Here is a 22,623-nt window from a genome sequence, read left to right as displayed (position 1 = left end):
CCCGCTTTTTCTCCCGGCCCCTGCCGGGCGCCCCCCCCCCCCCAGTCTTTGTAAGTTTTTTTTACCGCACATGTCAATTCCATCCATGTTGGGTTATTAAGGACTGTCCCTTTTTTCTGAAGCAGATTCAGGAATACTGATGACACTGTCAGTATCTTTGTCACTAGCACAGTAGAGAACCAGAAGGGCAAAACAGCTCTGAACCATTGTGTAGAACGTGGGATGGAGAAAATGGAATTGTAGGTTATAGACCCCAAATAACCACAGTTCCTGCCAGTTGGCACGCTGCTGGGCATCATTCATTACATTCCCTGCAAGCTAGTACAGAAGCCATTGCCACAGAATCATCTTTCAGCTAAGTCATAGGAAGATCCACGTGCCCTTGCTCTGGCAGCAAAGTGCAGCAAAATTAGCTAGTGCAGATGTGGCATTAGATGAAGCTGTGAAACTCACGTGGCTTTGGGGCAGGATTTCTCTCTGTTCTATTCATCTTTCACCTATTGCAGGGCCAGAAGAGTCTGTGTTTATTGCAGCTGCTGTTAGAATACAGTTTGCAATTAAAGCTCTCCTATTGTAGCCATGATTATGTGTTGGGATCTGTATCAGTAAAGAACTGATGACCCTTATCGCTAATTATATTGCTTTATTGTGGATTGCTGCAGACCAACGTAGAGATATTTCTAGGGATGCATGAGGAAATGTGGTGATCCCTTGCATCTGAACTGCACCTGCTTTTCCCAGTAGGTTTGGTAGTAGGGGGTAAGCAACATATAGGACTCTTAAAAGGCTGTAAAATGGTATGAGTTACATAAATTGTTGCTTAGAAACTTAACTATAAGCACTTCTTAAAAATTAAGAAATTTGATGATATCTTAATTCTATATGAAAGTAGTTTTCTTGTATAGGCCATGTTCTAGTCTAAGTAACAGTTATTTTGCTACTTAAAACTCCTTCGTAGTTTTCAATGAAAGCATGAAGTAGTGAGTTTGCTGAAGTTTATCTTTAACCATTGAGTACAGCAAGTAGCTTAAAAAAAGCTGAAAACAATGAAATGTGTTTACTTATTTAGAAAAAAATGCAAGCAAGGATATAAGGCTATAGAAATCACTTTCAGATAAAAAAATTAAAGGTTTTGCATAGTAGAAACAAGTTACTGTCTGTTGGACTGACAGTATTGTCTCCCTCCAGGAGAAAATTACAGCCTTTTGATGTCTTATAGTCTAGTCTTGAAATTTTCTCTATTACGTCCGTTTTGGCACATCTTGGGATGAGTTGTGCAACAGCGAATATGAAAAAACAGCACCTCTGAAAGTTCACGTGTATTGGTTATGGTTTTAGGATTTCTTTCTTATATAGAGCTTTCTCTCTGCACATATTTTTAAGACGACGTGTTTCCTTACAGATATACCACAAATGAGACCAAAGCCACACTATGTAATGGTTAAGAAAGATGCTGAAACCAATGAGGCAATATATTGCACAAAGGAACCTTTTATTAAGGCTCGTGTTATTGTCATTCGATGGTTGGTGTCTTTCTGGCTTGAGCCAAAACCTCATACAGGACCTCATATTCCTGGGATGGAAGGTGAAAATGTGCCAAAGAATATTCAGGTAAAACCAAACATACAAAAAAAGTGTTTGTTTTCATGTTTTTGTCTTAATTATGTCAGCAGTGTGCACTCCTCTGATAATTATAACTAATAAAGTATTGAAAAAAGGGATTTCTAAACAAATTTTCTGCTTATGAACTTGCTTTAGAAGGACTCGTGATGCTTTTTTTTTTTTCAAATTCTGCTATTTTGTTTTTAATCAAATAGACATAAGAAGCCTTGAAATGCAGTGAATCCTACCTTTGTTTTTTTTCCCTGATTTTTTTATACTGTTTTAAATTATACTGTTGTATAACTTAAATTGTACTGCTCAGTTGTTGTACTAAAAATGAGCTATGAAATATTCTTTAATTTTTGTTTCAGAGAGCAGCTGCTAGCATGGCTTCAAGGGAGGACAGCAAAAATGACAGTACTGATAAGCAGGATAGAAATGCAGAGCCAGAACAATCTCATTCTAATACAAGTACTCTAACAGAGAGAGAACCAAGTTCTTCCAGCCTCTGCAGTATTGATGAAGAACATTTAACCGATATTGAAATTGTCCGGAAAGTCTTTTCTTCTAAAAGAAGCAATGTTAATTTTTTAACTGAGATTTTTCGACAGGTAAAGAACCCTCTTTAGAATGCAAGAATCTTGATTATTATATTGTAAATGATCATTATGTCATGGTTTTCTTTCAAGAGTGTTTGCTAAGCAGAACATTATATAAATCTACAGTTTTTTTCTGTCATCATCTTGCCTTTAAGGTTTAAGAATTGTAAAGTTAATATTCTGAAATATTTTCTGTGTAGTATATCCCTGGTTCCTGATTTTTCTAATTTTATTTCTTTAATAACCAGTTTGACAACATTTAACTTGGACTTTACAGTTCCCCATAGACAGGAATGTTTGATCTTTTCATACATCAACCCCGTAGCTATTGGAGCTCACAACCCAACGTATTAAAATAAGCCTCCTGTGGGAGTCTGCAGCTGTTAAGGAGCTGCTTTAGGAGCAATCGAATGTCCTTACCTTGATAGTGTTCGTGAGAAGAGTGGGACAGATGGCTATAGAAGGTAACAGCTTCTGCTTCTGACTTTACTGCAACCAGAAATGTTATCTGAGCATACTCAAAATAGTGTTTCTCAACTGGAAACTATTAAACAAATTTAAACTGAGAACATATGACAGAATATGGAGTCTTTATTTATAATGTCAAAATACATAACCGAGTTCAATGTGGGAGAACAGAACAAGATAGACTTTCTTTATGCCCCATGCTATAGATCAAAAAATGAAAGAGGTTTTTCTGAATACTAGTAAGGAAAAATATACTAAGTTTCATTTGAAATGCATGACACTAATTGCTTTAAACAGCAGAAAACTAAACATTTTATAACTCCATTATATCTGGATGAAATGGATATTTTCGAATGAGGCAAATAAATGTCAGAAGCTTATCCACATCCGGTGTGTTGAAGAGCTTGGAAACATTACTGAAGGAGATAACAGAGTTACCCAAATTCAGCTGCCGCTCAAGGGCATACAGAGTCTGAGACATTGAATGCAGAGTCTAAATTATTGGTGGTCAATTTAGAAACTGCCCCCCTCAGTGAAAGGGACAGCAAAGGCAATTTTCTTCGTTCTTTTCACAAGGCACTCCGTGAGTTATGTAGATTATTTGGATTTCATGTGTGGTTATGAGATCTCATTTAAGTCATTGTTTAGCCAGAAGTTTTCTGTATAAGTTCATTTCTAATATGCCAGATGTTTGTAATGTCTCTAAAACATTAGGGCTAAGTTATTCCAGTCAGGAGGAGGTTTCAGTTGTACTGAATAGTGGGAAGATTGTCTGTAGAAAAAAAGTTTTATGCATTTTAGACTCCAGGGTACAAAAAATGTATATGGGCTTTCAGGAGATTGTTAGACTTGATGAGTGACAGTGTGTGACTGATGAACTTGTCAGTTGAATTCTGTAATACACAGCAAAATTCTTTTTAGTGCGGTACTGGTATGAAATGTCCATTTCCAGAGAGACGTACCACTTGTATCAAGTGGGCCTTCCTTAAAGACATGGGCAATGCGTTTTCAACATTCACACCATGGACTCCATAAAACTATGTCTTAGCGTAGTTTATCTGTTCTTTTTTTTAATACAACTAGGACATCATGGTCTTCAGTAAACGTATTTATAGTTAGTTAAAACCTGACTAACATTAAGAGTTTCTGATCTGTGACTAGTTGTTACCAGCACAGCAGATACAGAAAACCTCCTGAAGAGGGCACTAACCAGCTGTCACGCTGACTCAAATGCACGATTTTTTGAAACAATAATTCTGACGTCTTTTCAGGGAGTTATTTGTTTTAAGGATACTGTTTTGTAAAATCTCATTTAGCTAAAAATAAGATACATGCCTACCAGTAATGTATGTCACTTGAATTTCTGTTAGTCATTTAGAACTGGTTTAACTCTACTCTTCCAAGTCCTCTGAATGGAAGATGTTGTAATAGAAACTTCTGCTCATTCGTTTTGCATACTTTTGATGAGTGTTTGGGCCTTAATTTCAGCAGGCTAGGTGTCGAGTAGACATGCCTGTATGGATTCTCATATCTCTCTCTTTGGCAGTGAGTAATTTATTTAAGATCCTACAGTGGCTGTATTGTTTTTTTTCCCCCTTATCCCTTAGAACCTCTACATTAGAGAGCCCAACTTGATTTCAAGTGTTGTAATTGTTTTTTTGTTTGTTTCTTTTTCTACTCACAGGCATTTCTGTTGCCAATATGTGAAGCAGCTGCCATGAGGAAAGTGGTAAAGGTGTATCAGGAGTGGATTCAGCAAGAAGACAAGCCTTTATTTATGAAAGAACCTGAAGAAATAATGCAATGCACAACTGTAGATTGTGATGAAAGCATTGTTGACCACAATTCATCAGAGAAAGCAAAAGAAAGAGAAGAGGTAAAATATTGTTGGTTAATATTTGTGCATCTTTTGGATACGCTAGTAGACACAGAATTGGCCTCCTCAACAGATTATATGTGGTTTAATTTGATGTCAGAGCATCTGTTGGGGAGAATCAAGGGTAATTAAACAGTGTGTGAATGGGCTACCAATTTGATCCATTATCTGTAGATGGTTAGTTCAATTTAAAATTTCATATAGTTTTATGAACTATTCTCAAGATGTGGATTATACAGTATGCCAACTTTCAGCTGTGTAAAAACTATATACCAATAAAAGGATAAGGTAAATAGTAGTTATTTCATCTAGATACTTTAAAATAATCGTTACAAACTTCTTAAAATATAGCTGTGTCTTTCAGATGCATCTTAAACATCTGTCTACCATTGTTCATTATTTAATATCTATTATATCCTTTTTCCTTTAATATATAAACCAAAATACCTGTCTACAAATCTATGGGATTTTAAGAAAAAAATATTTTTCAGGAAAAAGTAATGAACTCCAGTCATGTTAGAAATTCAAACTGGGCAAGAAATGGCTGTTACAAAGACACTTTGCATAAAATGTCCGAAATTGATACTGAAGAGCAAAATGTACGAGCTGGAGTGCAGTCAATATTGCAGGTATGAAATAGACTTGAGATCTAATTTTCATCCTAATAATAAAACTCGTTATCAGGTTAAAACCTGACTAACATTAAGAGTTTCTGATCTGTGACTAGTTGTTACCAGCACAGCAGATACAGAAAACCTCCTGAAGAGGGCACTAACCAGCTGTCACGCTGACTCAAATGCACGATTTTTTGAAACAATAATTCTGACGTCTTTTCAGGGAGTTATTTGTTTTAAGGATACTGTTTTGTAAAATCTCATTTAGCTAAAAATAAGATACATGCCTACCAGTAATGTATGTCACTTGAATTTCTGTTAGTCATTTAGAACTGGTTTAACTCTACTCTTCCAAGTCCTCTGAATGGAAGATGTTGTAATAGAAACTTCTGCTCATTCGTTTTGCATACTTTTGATGAGTGTTTGGGCCTTAATTTCAGCAGGCTAGGTGTCGAGTAGACATGCCTGTATGGATTCTCATATCTCTCTCTTTGGCAGTGAGTAATTTATTTAAGATCCTACAGTGGCTGTATTGTTTTTTTTCCCCCTTATCCCTTAGAACCTCTACATTAGAGAGCCCAACTTGATTTCAAGTGTTGTAATTGGTTTTTTGTTTGTTTCTTTTTCTACTCACAGGCATTTCTGTTGCCAATATGTGAAGCAGCTGCCATGAGGAAAGTGGTAAAGGTGTATCAGGAGTGGATTCAGCAAGAAGACAAGCCTTTATTTATGAAAGAACCTGAAGAAATAATGCAATGCACAACTGTAGATTGTGATGAAAGCATTGTTGACCACAATTCATCAGAGAAAGCAAAAGAAAGAGAAGAGGTAAAATATTGTTGGTTAATATTTGTGCATCTTTTGGATACGCTAGTAGACACAGAATTGGCCTCCTCAACAGATTATATGTGGTTTAATTTGATGTCAGAGCATCTGTTGGGGAGAATCAAGGGTAATTAAACAGTGTGTGAATGGGCTACCAATTTGATCCATTATCTGTAGATGGTTAGTTCAATTTAAAATTTCATATAGTTTTATGAACTATTCTCAAGATGTGGATTATACAGTATGCCAACTTTCAGCTGTGTAAAAACTATATACCAATAAAAGGATAAGGTAAATAGTAGTTATTTCATCCAGATACTTTAAAATAATCGTTACAAACTTCTTAAAATATAGCTGTGTCTTTCAGATGCATCTTAAACATCTGTCTACCATTGTTCATTATTTAATATCTATTATATCCTTTTTCCTTTAATATATAAACCAAAATACCTGTCTACAAATCTATGGGATTTTAAGAAAAAAATATTTTTCAGGAAAAAGTAATGAACTCCAGTCATGTTAGAAATTCAAACTGGGCAAGAAATGGCTGTTACGAAGACACTTTGCATAAAATGTCCGAAATTGATACTGAAGAGCAAAATGTACGAGCTGGAGTGCAGTCAATATTGCAGGTATGAAATAGACTTGAGATCTAATTTTCATCCTAATAATAAAACTCGTTATCAGTACATAAAGAGTGGAATATAGTGCAATACTCCTGCAAGGGAAACCCATGCTCCTTCAAAGCATCTCTGAATTGTATAAATTATTTTAGATTTAAAAAGTATGATGATAAATAGTGTTAGAATAATGACAGTGGTTCACTATATTTTTATTGACCTGAAGTAGGACAATGTATACACAAGTGTTGGATAACACAGTAAAAATGTCTTTGAATTTTGCATCAGGACATGCATTCTGCTCTGCATTGTATCACAGAAAAAATAATTCTTGTTTGAGTGCCAGATCATCAAATTATTCTAAGTAAGTGTTTAATGAGAATGCTTAGAAGCTTTTTTCTTTTAAGCTATTAGTCACTGCACACAAAACATCTGAACCTGCGGTTTTCCTAGTCTGAATAATAAGGTGTACAGGGATATTTTCTCATCTTTATCTGAATTACAGATTGGATGAGTACATAAGTGTTTGAAAAATTTGATCAGACACCACAACTCTCTACTTCAGTGGTGTCCTTAAGGAATGGGAGAGTTGCTGACATTCCCTAACAGAAGTTTACTAACTGCTTCTAGGAAATTTGGCAGGGTAGAAATTGTGTTACTTTCAAATGTTCAGCAAAATGCTTTACTGAAGTTGAGGATATAGAAAATCAAGCGTGTATAACTTGAGGGTCTTTGAAATGCTTTTAAGGTCATATAAAATGTGCATTTTATGTAGAATATGTGCACGTACATACATACAGGTGTGTATATGACTGTAGCCTCCATAATACCCTTTTATCCAGAAGAAAATTGATTCTAAACAAAATAAAATAGACATGTGCATTTGCCACTCCACCATCTGCACTTTTACCATGGGTGACCAGGCTGATTAGAACTCATTATTTTTACCACAGTTTGAATGATTTCCTGAATAGGGTTTCCTATTGTGTTGTACAGTTATATATAGAAATAAACTTTGTAACTGAAATAACTTTTAAATTCAAGTATGTTACAATAATTTAAGCTTCATAATCTTTGCATACAATGACTAGATTATGAAGTGTTTCTGAGAAAAGAAACAGTGAAGTATCTTTATTGGTTTGCAATGTATCACTAAGGTTTACACATCTGAGAGTGCCTAGGAGGTTCTTCATGTTGAAGTTTTTTTAGACAAAGGTTCATTTGACCAGCAAATATATTTTTTAGGCCAAAACGGAGTCAAGACATCGTTCTAACCCCGTACCATATCTGAATTTGAGAGGTTTCCCGACCTGGAACCACATTTGACTTTTTCTGTGAATCAAGAATCCAAGACTTCTGTCCTGAGTTTTCTTCCCATTTAATTATTGCATAGACTTATTTCTAGGCACTTAGAGTAGGGTGGGTTCATTAGTTGAGGCTAGTGAATGTAAAGCTGCATACTAATAGTTTTTAATTATTAAAATCCAAAGCTCTCAGCAGAGGGAAATTACAGCTGTAGAACCAATGATTTCCTGTACATGTGGATTAAGAAAGACAAAAATTAATTGGAAATCTAGGGCTCACCGTGATTCAAATAATTCCTAAACTTATATAAAAATATAACAACGCTTCAGTAGTAGCTCCTGTAACTCCTGCAGTGTCCTTGCCTACTTGGCTTTCATCATTTTCATTCTGAAAGCCCTAATTCACTGTCCAATGAGGTCAACCACTTTGGAGAAGTGGTTCATGTTAAAGCCTTTCATAAGCCTTACTGATCACAGTGGGATGAATGCTTTAGTTTCCCAGAACATAATACAGGCCTTGTCATGCTGAAGCACACACTGTGTACCAGGACTATTTCAAGTAGTTTAGCATATATTATGCTAGTCAGTTGCTGGCTTACAGGTGGAACTTTTGTGCAGTGGACTTCTTTACTGGGACATTTTTGTCCATCATATTAAAATAATAGTATTGAGTAGTTTGTTGTACCATCTGTCTATGAGAGCAAAAATAAACACACGTTTTGTAGAAAAAAATGGGGAAAAAAAATCAGTCTTATTGTTACTTTATTATCACATCAAGCTAACATATTTGAATATATACTTCTGAGTGTATATGCAGCCTTTTCTGTTAATCATAGTAACCAGGAAGAGAAAAATCTATCAACTGAATTGATGAAAAGATCAAAGTGCTTCAAGCTCGTAACATGCACTCTTTTCTACTTACAGGTTTTTATAATAAATTCTTCAAATATATTCTTTCTTGAACCTGCAAATGAAATTAAAGCTCTGTTGGATGAACACACTGATATGTGTAAACGCATTCTTAATATCTACCGTCACATGGTAGTCCAAGTGACTATGGACAAGAAGACATGGTAAAATGCTAATGCTTTTATCCTTAGACTATTAGTTCACAAGATAAATGTGAAAATTTACTTGGTAGTAAACACAGTAGAGTGGTATTGACTATGTGAACCAGTTTCTCTAAATCAGTAAATACATGGACTTTAACATCACAGACAACTTACCAGAGGGGAAGAGGTTATCTGCTCTGTTAAAGCCAGTAGTAACCACCTAGTTAGTTTGAGGCAGCTTAGCCCTCAGTGAAAAAAGAAGTAAGCTAGGATATACAGACAACTATTAAGGAGCTACTGATGACTTTTTTTCCAGGGCGTTTTGCTCGTGTCAGTGCTAAATATGAAAACATACTTGAAGCTTCACAGCCTTATTTAAAAATAAACAAAAATCCTCAGATAAGCATGGATAACTATTATAATCAGATGTGGGTTGCTCTTGATCTGTAATTGTGTACAGGGCTCCGTGTACTGTTTAACTGTTTTGTTCCTTTCCAGTGCTTAAGGTGCCTAGCAGGTACAAGGGACCCACTTCCAAATTCATTTCTATTATTTCACCCTCTCCTTTAAATAGCTGTCTCTAACGAGGTAGTATATTGCCACTATTCTCCATCATAAGAAAGTAGTAGCAAGGGGATTTCAAATGGCTGATTTACTCCATTTTAACTTGACTTGCATTCAATCTGTCAGTATTTTCTGACAGTAATTTCTTTTGCCAGAACCAAGTTAGGCTGTTTGTAATCGCTGTGTCCTGTTTGGAATGTGTTTGAGCAAGTCAAGCTCGGTTATTATCTCTAAAAGTATCCTGGTATATACAGAAGTATAACAAAAAGGTAACTCCAAGTTTAATACTGTTTTGCAGGGAACAGATGCTACTTGTGCTGCTCAGGGTTACTGAATCTGTGCTGAAAATACCACCCCAAACCTTCTTGCAGTATCAAGGAAGGAAAAACTCTACTTTAGCTGGAAGACTTGCAGGACCTCTTTTCCAGGCAATTAAACATAAATTCACTTTAATTAATCCAGCTTAATTTTGACCAAGCGATTAGATGCGACAACCACTGTTGGCTGGTTTGTCATCTTAAATCATTGATCATGTTACCCAGATAATGTGAATGGTGTGGGTTAAAGAACTGGCTACATTTGTTACTTTCTGTCTTATATTTAATGACACCGTCACAATGGTTTTTGGGGTACTATGAAATTAAATTCCCGTCCTTTAGTTGAGTTGTGATAACTGGCAATGTGTGCAGTTTTAGCCCGCTTCCATTGCAAAATTAGCTCAAGTCAGCACAAAATCTTCTGTGCCATCCATGCCTAACCAACTGATTTTTTTGTTCCTTACAGTAAGCTGTAGCAGATCCTTTCAAAGTTTATAGTTGTAGAGAGCTGTTGTGGTGGCTTCTCTGTAAATAGGATCTGTAAAGTCTCTAGATTCTTTAGTAGGAAAAAAAAAAGGTTACACGAGATACGAATGTGATGAGAACTAATTGAGAACAGTATTACAAAACTCTTTGGCAAAGCTTGTAAGATACCGAAAGATCTTTCATGAGTCAAACTAGTTGTTCCTGTGTCTAAGTCAGAAGCCCATGTTAGCATAACACTTGATAATTCATGAAAAGTCTGTGTGTACTGGTGAGGAGAAGAATGTCAGGACTACACAGAAATTTCTAGGGCAGCTAGAAACTTCTTTTTAAACGGTAACACTTGAATGTTGTCATCTTATGTTCGGAACCCAACTTTTCTCACTTTATTCTTTTAGACTCTTATAGTAGCTTGGATCAAAGCGAATCTAAATGTGTACATCTCTCGAGAACTCTGGGATGACTTGCTGTGTGTAATGTCATCGCTGACATATTGGGAAGAGCTGGCCACTGAGTGGTCACTGACAATGGAGACACTAACTAAAGTATTAGCTAGAAACTTGTACAGCCTGGACCTCAGTGACTTGCCATTGGATAAATTAAGTGAGCAGAAGCAGAAAAAACACAAAGGCAAAGGTAAGACAATACTGTATACACATCGTTTGAATTTGAGCTGGGATAGTGAGATGTTGGGCACAGAAGAATTTTGGTCTAGCCTTTTTAGTGCACCTAATTAAACTCTATCACCTGAAATAACCCCGTTTCTTTAAGATACGGCTGCTTTTTAGAACCACCACAAAATCTCCACTTAAAGATTCAATCCTGCAAATAGTTAGGCACATATGGAACGTAGTTCTTAAAGGTGTGTTGAATTTAACCTAAAATGTTACACTGTAGTGGGTTATGCCTTTCTCCTTTTATCAAAGCAATTAAATAGTTGAGTTCCAATCATAACTTCTTGAAAGTAACAAAGATTACACATCTGGTAAAAAATGAGCTAGCTAGCAAGTGGCTATTGCAAGCACAATTGGAATATTGATCCTGAAATCCAATGAATGTTGTTTAAAGATGAAATGTAAGATTAACATAGTTTTGTTTGTGTTCTAATTCACCACTAAGCCATGTTGAAGACAGGTTTTGTCGAAGTGACCTTGTTGGACTGTTTAAGAGAAAGGATACTTTTAATTATCCCTATGAATGGTACCAGTGTTTAAACGGATTCCTAAACAATGCAGGAAATACTCTATAGGACATAATATGGGGAGAGGAGGTGGCTACTTGCTTATAATGGTACAGTTCTGGAATTGTTAAGGGACAGGAAGTCTGTCCTCCTGGATAGAGTGCTGGATTGAGAGTTGCGAAACCTCCCAGATCAGAGACTTTCTGCATGTGACCATGAGCAATCACTTCTGTCTTTGTTTCCACTTCTGTAAAACATGGGTAATGATACTGTTCTCCTTTAAAAAGTGCTTTGAGATCTAATAGTAAGAGGCAGGATTGTATTTAGGGTGACTAATAAAGGTGGGAAAAAAGTGTAATTTTTAGTCTACTTTTTCATCTCTGTGTTCCAATTGATGTGGTTCTCCAGTCAAACCTGGGGGAAGGTACTTCCTACAATATCCTAGGGTTTGTCAGTGAGATGCGGATGTTCATTTTGCTCTCTTAAAGAGGATGTTCATGTAGGCTGTTCTTTGCTAAAAACATTTCACATGCTTCCAAATTTCTCATCTTGGGCAAAGGCATTATTCACACTTTCGTTTTGTTCTTCTGGGGTGTGACAACTGGACAAAAATACATTTCTCTGTAGTTGACCCTGAGAGGTTGTTCCAGACCATGCATTTTTGTTTTCCTATGCTATACAGCTTTCTTCATTTTCTTGCAAAAGACTCAGTTAAAAAAAATAGTAGTCAGATACGAGATAAGAATGTGTATAGTTATTTGAATAACTATACAAAAAACATTTTGAATCATCTGTATCACCCATACAGAGCCACATGAGAGGAGTTTATGTTAGCCTTCAGTAATAGAGTTCCAGAGAAAGCCTCCATTGTTAAATGTGAGTTGCAGAGTTAACTCCAGCTTTGGAAGTAATAAATACCATACAAATTATGCCAAATTTCTTTGGCCCTGTTCATTTGCTAATAATAATGAACATGTTGTACTAGGGCTCACTTTCCAAGAAGATGCCCTTTTAATGATTGTAATTTTTTATCAAGTATAATTTTGGATTATATGAGTTGAATGTGGGTAAAGAAATACATTGCAAATATTCTTTAGATCACTACTTTTTTTTGCATACAGTTGTTTTTGATAGCTCCTCATATAAGCTTTATTTACTTCAATAGAAATGTCAAATCTGAATTTGTTCCATCTTTTCTTAATCTTAGCATAGTATTTTTTTGTGAATTTCCAAAGAGCCTTGTTCTCTGAGCCCATCATCCCATTCTTTTGCTTTTGCATTTGGTGTTAAAATATTTTATCATCTTTATTTCATGTTCCTCAAATGTCACGAAATTATTTGGGAAAAAACCCACAATATTAATGGTCTGTAACGTATGATTTTGTGTGTCTTGTCTAATAGGAGCAGCAAAGGAGAAGTTTCTATAGTTAGACATTTTTACCAGGCCACAACCTTTGTAAACCCAGTTTTCTTGTGGTTTTGCACTTGATTGGTCAGAAAAGAAAATCACAATAGTTTAATAGCACCAACACTTCTGAAAAAGTTTGAGTATCCCTCAGTGTTAATGCCAGCTGAGTGGGTTTATGTATTTAAAAACCAGTAATGAGCTGTTTAGCTTTTAAAATCATGCTTGCTTTGATAACATAATTTATTCTATCCGACTTTAAAACTCTCTGAAAAAACACAACTACAAATATCTGGTGATACCAGAGTAGAAGTGGGTAGATTTGCACTTCTGTTTTTGCAGGAGTTGGGCATGAATTCCCAAAATCTTCCGTTGATAAGTCCTTTTCTAGAGGCTGGAGCCGTGATCAGCCTGGACAAGCACCAATGAGACAACGCAGTGCTACAACCACTGGCTCTCCAGGCACAGAAAAGGCAAGAAGCATAGTACGGCAGAAAACAGTTGGTACGTATCTGTAAAAGCTGATATAAGTGACATTTGAGAAAGGGTAAGGAATTAATAGCTGACTTTTGTAGCGATGTGGATAACTTCTTTCCACAAAAGTATACTATCAAAAATAATTAGTTAAATATGTAAATTATGCAGCCTTATGTGCTTTAGGGTAGCTGAATAGCTTGTGGTTACTAGAATTGTAGTTACTGCAAATGAAAGTAATGCAGTTGATGTATTAATTCTTAATGAGTTTGATCACATGCTTAAGCTGGATTGGAAAAATAATACTGTTTGTATATGAAAGAGAAAAAAGCTGTAATGATTTTAGCAATGGTATGGATAGGTGGGTAATAGAAGGCTTTTCAAGTGCGTGTTTTCATAAACTGTGCACAAAATAGGTTGAGTATTTTCCAACTAGTGCAAAGAAAAGTGTAAGAAATATGTATATATCTGCATAGTTTATAAAATGTGTTGTCTTTTACTATACCCTGAATCTTGCATTAATGAAAGATCAGCACATACGTGTGCAGTTCTCTATTTCTGAAGTCATCTATTTCTCAACTTCGTTACTTGCAGATAGTCTTTCCTGTGATAGAATTGAGTGATGCTTAACAGTGCTTAGGTGAAGTGCTCAAAAGAAGACTCATTTATGTTCGTATGATTTGCTTAGAATATCTTCACGTGAACTGGACTACAAATTTCTTTACTCATTTGCCTCATCTTGATGATCTCAGTGCTATCCCTTATGTGAAGGAAAATTAAGCTGATTTTACTTTTTTATTTAAAAGAAGAACCTTTTAAGGAATATCTCTTGCTTTTTTACTGTCTCTGTAGTAGTAGTGGCTTCGGTCATTGTGTGTTGTTGCTTCACTGATACTTCTTGGAAGCAGGTACATTCTGACACAGTTTTAGAAACCGGGGATGCATATTGACAGTTGAATATATAATTGTGTTAGCTTTTCAGAAATTAACATTTTCTTTCTCTTTCCAAAAATAATTGCAATTAATTTTTTTAAGTCACAGAGGTTATTTAACCAAAGTTTTTATTTTAATATTCTTCAAAATTCTCCATTTTAAAAATTTGTTTTCTTGTAAGCCTTTTGTTGGTGTGGGAGAGTTAATTGTTCTATAAGCAGTACAGACATGTGAGAAAATGAGTCCCTACTCCAAAATTTCCTGTCTTTTTCATGCATTCAAATGCTACACAGCTTTTCCTGTATCTCATGCTGACAGCACCTAGTTTGACTAAAGTTTTCCTTATGGATCACAGATACTTTAAATGTAATTTCTGCTTCTCTGTAGATAGTCTGTGATTAACTGTTGCAGTGTTTTTGGTTTAAATCTTAATTGTCTTAACAAGGTAAAGCTCATGTTAAAATTTCTCCTTCCCAAATTGTTAATAATTCAGATACTCTGTCAGAAGATTACGTTGTTTGGTCAATTTATTAATGGTTTTGTTTTGCTGCTATTTGAAAGATGGCTATTTACATGATGTTAGCCCTAAAATGACTGAAATTTATCCTAATCAAGCTATATATTGACCTGGTTAGCAGCAAACTAATCTGATTTTAGTTTCACTGTACTTCAGCTTCCATGGTTTTGTTCCTTTCCTCCAATTATCGTACATATTTGATATTAATAAGCCAAGTTTGTATTACTGTAACCAGTTAAAATTTCAGCTCTATTCATATTGTAGAATACCATCTGGACAAGCATCACAGCATTAGTAGGACGATTTTAAAAGACGAAAATCCCAAAAAGAGTTGCCAGAGCCAGAATCTCACACTCTTCAGTTTTTTTAAAATGTTAACGAAGAACATGTTACTGTCTTAACTGTCTGCAAACAGTTGCTTGTTATTGTCTCTCAGGTCTGCTGAGAGCACTGTTTGGATGCTTCTTAATCTGTGCCAGTTAACACAGGGTCACATAATAAAAAAAGTGGTTTATAGTCACAATAAGTAAAATTTTCTATAGAACATTTTGCTGGTCAGATCTTCTCGTTCAGTTTAACATTAGCTCCACAAGCTAAGTCTGGAATTAAGTCAGACCTCAGATATGTTGCATGATACCTGATATGTAGTGTATTTCCTTTGATTGTGAGTAATGTACTCTTTGTATCTGAGTAGGGGGGATGTGCATGTTGAATATTTTATGGTAAGAAAAAGCTGGGGTTTCTTTTTCATCTGTTTTATGTTGTACACATTTTGTGTACATCTGTGCACCTCTATCTTTTGAGCCATCCTCATGCCAGCACACATTTATTGCTGCACCAAATTTGTGTGTATGTGTGTACTCAAATAAAAATCACAGCTTTTCTGGTATGCAGTGTGTACATTTTTAGCCTGAACTTATGTAAAGTAATTTTTGGAAAAGGGCCTTTAAACATGATATGCATATGGGTTGAAAAATCTTCTATAAGGCTAGGTACAGAATTTGTGGCTTAGGCAGCAGATTCTAGTCCTATCAAAATATCAGATCAGAAAGAATTTACTAATCTATTGTTCTGCTTTTGTCTATAGACAACAGTGGAAGCTTATAAACTGTCAAATATCTAGTTCACATTCTGGTATTAAGTCTGCCTCTGCTTAACTACTTAATTGAAATTATGTGACACATCTTATTTAAAATGATAATTCACTGAGGTCACATTTTCCTTTTACAGCATCTCAAAGTTAATTTTGCTTTCAATAATAATACACTGCAATTTTTCCTTCAAAAGTTTCTGTAAAATTTCCACCTTCCAAATTGTAAATGGGTTGTTCTGCACACCCCACACACCCCCCTTGCTAGTATCAGTGTAATATGGTAGAAAAGATCCAGTCAAATTACAAGGGACATTTCATGTTAAGATTTGTAATGAACACAGTATCCAATCTCAAAAGCTTGGTTTATTTAGAATCGTAGAATCATTTAGGTTGGAAAAGACCCTTAAGATTTACTATGTAGCTTGTTATTTTCTCTCTTGCCTACATTCATTTTAAGATGCACAATGATGAATGTAATGCATCTAACTATCCCTGTATCCTGAATTTTATTATTGCATCTCTTAAACAAAGAGATGTTAAAGCCTTACACGTAATTGCCTTTTTTGTTTTAAAAATTGGTTTCTGTCTTATAAACTAAGTTTAATAGAGAATGGCTTCAGTCTTAAAACGTCTGTCTTTCTGAATTGTTTTTTCAAACTGATGTCAAGACTCCACTTAAGTTGTGCTGCATTTGTCAAATGTTTTCTGCTCTATGTACGTTGATCTACCCAAGTTATCTGCATGTTGCTGTTAGGGACAATTCTTTAACCTGATTTAGAAGTGTGATGTGCTCAACTTTCACTGCACTCCATTCATGTACTTCTGATTCCCATACAGATCAGGAGCACTAAGATTCTAAGTCTATATTCCATGTTGCTTTGAAAATACATGTAGAAAAGTTCAAAGACTGATTAAATATTGTACTGACTATTTATGTAAGATGCACTGAAGTTTCCTTAAAAGAAGTTTATCAGCAACTATTTTAAAACAAGTTATCAAATTTGCAACAGTTTGAAAAGGAAGCTGCTTGAAACAATGAATATTACTTTTTGAAGAACTTCAAGTGTACTTTGAGATTGAACGCAGTATCGGTTCTTGCTACGTCTTACTCTGACAGAGGAAAATAAGTGTCATAAAGATTCATTTTAAATCTGTTGAAAAAGCTGCAGATATAACCTTGATCCTGATGCCACAGTTCTTATGTAAGTTTTCCATTCTGTAGGACTGTTGGCAGAAGATGAGATATGAAAAGGTGAATTAGTTTCAGTTTAGCAAGATTTATCCTGTATCAATTAAAAGCCAGACCCTATAGATAACAAACAATTTAATGCTTTTTGTTGTCAAACCATTTCACTTCAGTCACTTCATTTTTAATGTGGAACTGTAACAAGTCGTATGGCAAATTTCTCCACACAGAATTGGTCATTTTCTCTTTATGCTTTTGAATCTCTTTTGGAGAATCTTGAATTCAAGAGTATGGGTATGTGTAAAATTCAGATACTTTTTCCGGACTAAACTGAAGGAAACTAGAAAAATGCAAATGTAGTCTAAGTTGCTTTTTCTGTTAAAAAAATTCAAGTTCTGAGTGCTTGTGGAGTGACTTTAACTTTGATTTTTCAACCCCTGATGCAATGGGAAAAAAAGTGTTAATTAGTTTCTTGATTTTGAATGCAAAATCTCTGTAATCGTCATAATAAAGGCATTGTTGCTGCTTTACATAAAACTTAAAAACTCAAAATGTCTTATGTGTCCACTGATTTTTTTCTTTCTTACAGCTCTGCCAATATCTGCCGTGCTGAAACGTTTTAATTTTTGAATTTTCTTCCTTTTTATCTTTGTTTTCTCTGTTGCTGCTTTTTCTGTGACACAAGCCTTTCATTATAGTCACTCTTCTTTTTTCCTTCCCCACTTCTTTCTTTTCCTTTTTAAAGCCATGAGAAGCCGATCCATTGGTGAATGTGCTCTGCCATCGGCCTATATACGCAGTGCTAAAAGTGCTCCTGTTCTGATCCATACTTCCAAACCCTTCTTGCCTGATATTGTTCTCACTCCCCTTTCTGATGAGCTTTCAGGTAGTGCCACCTCTGCTAATTTCTGCACCCCCTTTATCACTTTTTTAAACCTTCTGCTTTCAAATTCTGCTAAATCATTAAATTTTTCGAAGTAAAAATACTTGGGGGATGGGGGGAGAGGGGAAGAGATTAAGAATGAATATGTTGAGTTATGTAAAATACCATGCTATTTTGCAATTCATTCTGGAACTGTTGGAAGTTAGTGCTGTGCCAATGTTTACTATCATGAAAGTAAAAATTAGAGAAATCTCTTGCTTTTTCAATTTATTGGTAAGCAGTAATATAGCATCTGTCTACCAGAGAATACAACTAATCTAAAGTTTTTATTTGTGATGAGTGAGGGAGGAAAAGGAAGAACATAATTTTACTTTGACTTGCCATTTACATCTTTCTACGTAAATTTTTTAATTCAGTGTCATAGATGTTGTGTGGACAACCATGATAATGATATACTTTAGCTCCCGTGAAAAAAGAATGTCTGAAGTATATGGTATCATATAATATGCTTTACAGTATGCCTGTTTTTCATTAATACATAAAACCATAAAACAATCTGTAGTTTGGAATTCTGAAGTGCTGTGTTTTGGTGTTGTGTTCCAAATGATCCATTTTCTACAGAGTTGTAGTTTTCCTCAACATTATGTTGTTGTCCAGGAGGACAACAGCAGGGAGGTTGGCTAGAAGTTTGACAGTAGCTTTCTTTGGATAATTTTCTTTGAACAAATAGGTTCACCAATTAGAATTAGCACAGATTTTAAAAATGCATGCATGAAAGTTTACAGATAATGTTATTTTTTTTTTCCTGTGCTGCAGCTATTATATAGGTGTAAATTAGTAGCGTGTAAGGCTGACAATCATATTACGCCTTTGTCTCAATGAGTGGGAAAAAAAAAAATGAAAGCACAGTGGGAGGACTATCTATACAGTCAAAACTGTGTGCAAATATAAGGACTTAATGGCAGTAATTTTTTTATGGAAGTTATGTTCTTTTTTTTTTTTCTTTTCTGTCTCTCCTGCCTGCCTTTGTTACCCAAGAAGTATCAAGAACTGGATTTTCATAATTGGATTTTGATGTGCGTCCAAGATTAAGTCGTCTTGTTGTGAAACAGAAATGTGGTGCCTTATTAGTCAATCCAAAAACATAAATGGAGACTCGGGAAAGTCCAAGGAACCCACTCTTAGAGATACCAGACTTTCACAATGAAAAATTATAAAGTATTTTAATGCAAATCTTGACACCACAAAGAATAATAAAATACAAATTATATGTAATAAATTAATAATACTCATCCAATACAAAATCTGCACGACCAATGTAATTCTTAAAAGTGAAATAATTTTACAGACCTTTGCACTTCTAACACAGAAAAAGTCCTAGGCGCTTCCTGGTTTTGGTGTCTTCTCCAACAGATGGGTGTTGAAACAGCTTCATTATGTGCCCAAGAATCTTGAACATTGCCAGAAAACTAAAAAGCTCTAGTGAAGAAAAGCAAGCCGTTAGAGTGTTGATGGGGAAGTAGCAGAGTAAAGGAAAAACTATCCACTGGATCAGAGTGCACTTTGCTCTTTTAATTGTCTGCCTTTTTTATTGCTCTCTCTTTTCTTTCTTTTTATTTTTAAACATGGAGCTTTATCATTTTCCTTGCCTTTTCTTCTTACAGTAAATATATTCTTTTCTGAAAGCCTTCTGTGTCCAGATTTACAGCATGTAATTTGGGAAGTAATCAGATTGTGTCTATCGTAAGTGTGCTTTAGGTAATGAATGATGTTTAGCTTGCTGTGACAGCCCTTCCTCTTATTTCACAATTATATGAATATCCCTGTTATGCAAACTAAATTTCAGATCCAACACAACTCGAAGGAGAGGATATTTCAAATGATTCCAAAAGAAGAGGATGCCCTTATCTTAAGTTTTCTGAAGTAGTATTCAGCTCCTTTTTAGCTGTGAAACTCCTCATTGGAAGATTGACTCACTGAACACTGATGAATCTTGACAGGTAGTCCAAAAGAAAGCATTTATGCCAAAACCTTTACCTTATGTACAGTACAGGATATTAATTTTCAAGAGGAAGGCAGAAGACCCCACTATAATTTGTTATTTATTGAGGCATAATGTTTCTGCTTGAAGATCAGTCAGTAGGTTAACAAAATTTGTTACAAAAGCTCAATCTTAACATCTAGTCATCTAGCATCATAGGGGATGCTTTTCCTAAGATTGTAATTCCGTCATGTAGTTTCTAAGTTATGCTGTATTTCCATGTGCAGAGTATTTGCAACTTTTCAAACAGGATCCAGAAAGTGGAAGTGGAGATTTATGCTTTAAGATGTTTAGTTAGTAGTTTGGTACAGTGCAATTGTTGCAAACCTGCAATATTTCTAAAAAGAACTTTTCTATTAACCTGTTAGAATCACAGGAAATCCAGTCTTACACATTTACAGGGTAACTAGCAAAATAATGATTCATTCCTGCTCCTGTTGAGGATTTTCAGGTACAAGACTGCTTGTGGAAAAAAGTGTCGGTGAGACGTAGGTGAGATTCCTGGAAGCAGTGGGCCACAGTGGCAGTCTAATGAATCGCAGGTGGGAGATTTTTCCGTATGCACTGGGACTAAAAGAATCAAAGGAAGTATTAACATGGAAGGGAGACGTATATTATGCCTTTACAACCTTGCTCCCTAATCAGTAAGTAATCATTAAGATGAAATATAAAGAATTCATAATTGTAACGTCAGTATGGCTGTAATTATTCTTTAATCCCAGAAACTCACAGAATGAGTGTGTTCTTATAAAAGAATCGAAATGAAAGCTGAGAAGCAAAATGTGTTATTTTTTTCTCCACTTCCTGAACTAACTTTCCATGATGAAATATAATCCCGTCCCAACATTATATGGGAATCTTCTACTTGCGCTCATGCTCTCTTGCCAGAATGTGTCTCTCCATGAGTTTGTATTTTAGCATATCTAACTCCCACTTGATGCTGAAAAACTACCTTCTCTTTCTGCCTTCTAGCAGAAAAAGGAGAGGTAAGGTTGATTTAAGGAAAGTTGCAGTTGGGTGAGATTAGCTAGAACTACCAATTTCAATCTCTTCCTCACTGTAACATATTAGGAGCCAGGCCAGCGTTTCTCCTAAGTACGTGCAGTGTGTCAAATACACAGGCTTCTGGCGCACAATTGCAGTGTGGGTAGTGAAAACTCCTTAGGGATTGATGGTGTCCCGGTTTGACTATATACCTGCGTGCAAGGGTGAGCCCTGATTGTGAAGGAGCTGTTCGTTTGGGTTTTTAAACATTGTCTGTATTTTGAGTGCTGATATTGCAATAACAGTATATTTTTCATTTCCTTAATTCCTGCCTCTGTTCTACAAAAAAGAAATCTCTATTGGCACAAGCACTACACGTTTGCTTGAAAATGTTTGTGTACTTGTCATGCATACGTAAGCACCTAAAATTAATACTGGATCAACATTGAAATAAATCTAGCTGAATTTATTTCAATGTGTGGAGCTGCTTGGCATGCCTTTGGAGTTCTCCATCCAGTAATTTTTAACATCCTAGAAAATCATAATCACTGCATGCATGCACAGTATGCAGTCCTCAGGCTGCTGCTTTAGATAAGCCTGAGTTTATAAAAGGTATGAAAGATGCATACATATTGAGGGCTCAAGATGAGATCGGTGTATCATAGTTACATATATTAATCTCATATATAACATTATCATAGATATTTTTGACTGAATCCTATGGTCCTTTCTTTGCAGCTGTAAGAAATAGCTTTGAGTCTATATAAGCATAACCTGTGTTAATCTGTGCCTAGGTCAATAGAGAGTTTGAAATAACAGTTCCAACTAGAGAGAGAGACCATTCATTTTGGAGGGTGTTAATTCATATAGTTAGTAATAAGTTGAACAAGAACAATGATGAGAATTTGTTGCTTATCAGAGCTGAAGAGAGAGGAAAGCGATAATAAATTGTGCCGTAGATGATGATTTTCAGTTCATGTTTATTTTCTGAAATAGCTTGGATGTCTACTCTCTTTTTCTAATACAGATCTCTCTATTTCCTAATAGCTTCTTTACAGTTCAGTAAACTTCGTATTAGGCCAAACTTTAATTTTCAAATTTTAACTTCTCTGAAAAATTTGGCATAGAAATACCACTTTTCATCTTCTTCCAACACATACATGTACTTAAGTACAGCTGTATCTCATTCCTCCAGTTTGTATGCTTTGCTCAGAAGGAAAATACGAGAAAATTCAGCTCCAGCTCTAACATTCTCAGAAAGGTGTGAGCACTTTAAAGCTGGTTTTTAACGTGACTTCAGATTATCATTATTAAGTATTACTGAAATAGGTATAGACATCCATGAAGTAATAACTTGAAATATTTATTTTGGCAGTAACACATCAGATTTAGGGGAAGGAAAGGGGCTTAAATTTTGTGCTGGTTTTAAGTAAATTCACCATTGCAGTCCTGAAGATAAACCCTCTAGATAGAACAACAAGGTAAGTCTGTTTACTGTGGCAAGTAACTCTTGTTGGTATTCATTTAAGCTCTTTGTTGTTATTCCTGACTTAAAAAGTTGTGGGTACGCTTTTAAAGTGGTAGGTAGTAAAAAATAAATCCA

The 22,623-nt window shown here is 35.4% G+C and overlaps 1 protein-coding gene across 1 annotated transcript in view; it reads left to right on the top strand.

Annotated features, from left to right (window-relative positions):
* The window catches only part of RALGAPA1 (Ral GTPase activating protein catalytic alpha subunit 1), a 128,264-nt gene that overhangs the window by 16,612 nt on the left and 89,029 nt on the right, over window positions 1–22,623 (top strand). The window contains exons 9-17 of the mRNA XM_019474888.1: window positions 1,403–1,611; window positions 1,974–2,213; window positions 4,354–4,545; window positions 6,479–6,616; window positions 8,833–8,981; window positions 9,823–9,952; window positions 10,723–10,960; window positions 13,252–13,413; window positions 17,858–17,998. Of these exons, the coding sequence (XP_019330433.1) occupies window positions 1,403–1,611; window positions 1,974–2,213; window positions 4,354–4,545; window positions 6,479–6,616; window positions 8,833–8,981; window positions 9,823–9,952; window positions 10,723–10,960; window positions 13,252–13,413; window positions 17,858–17,998 (1,599 nt within the window). The remainder of the gene's footprint in view (window positions 1–1,402; window positions 1,612–1,973; window positions 2,214–4,353; window positions 4,546–6,478; window positions 6,617–8,832; window positions 8,982–9,822; window positions 9,953–10,722; window positions 10,961–13,251; window positions 13,414–17,857; window positions 17,999–22,623) is intronic.

This window comes from Aptenodytes forsteri, unplaced genomic scaffold (genome assembly GCF_000699145.1).
Source record: "Aptenodytes forsteri isolate BGI_AS27 unplaced genomic scaffold, ASM69914v1 Scaffold108, whole genome shotgun sequence".
Lineage (NCBI taxonomy): Eukaryota > Metazoa > Chordata > Aves > Sphenisciformes > Spheniscidae > Aptenodytes > Aptenodytes forsteri.
This window is presented reverse-complemented; position numbering and strand designations above follow the sequence as displayed.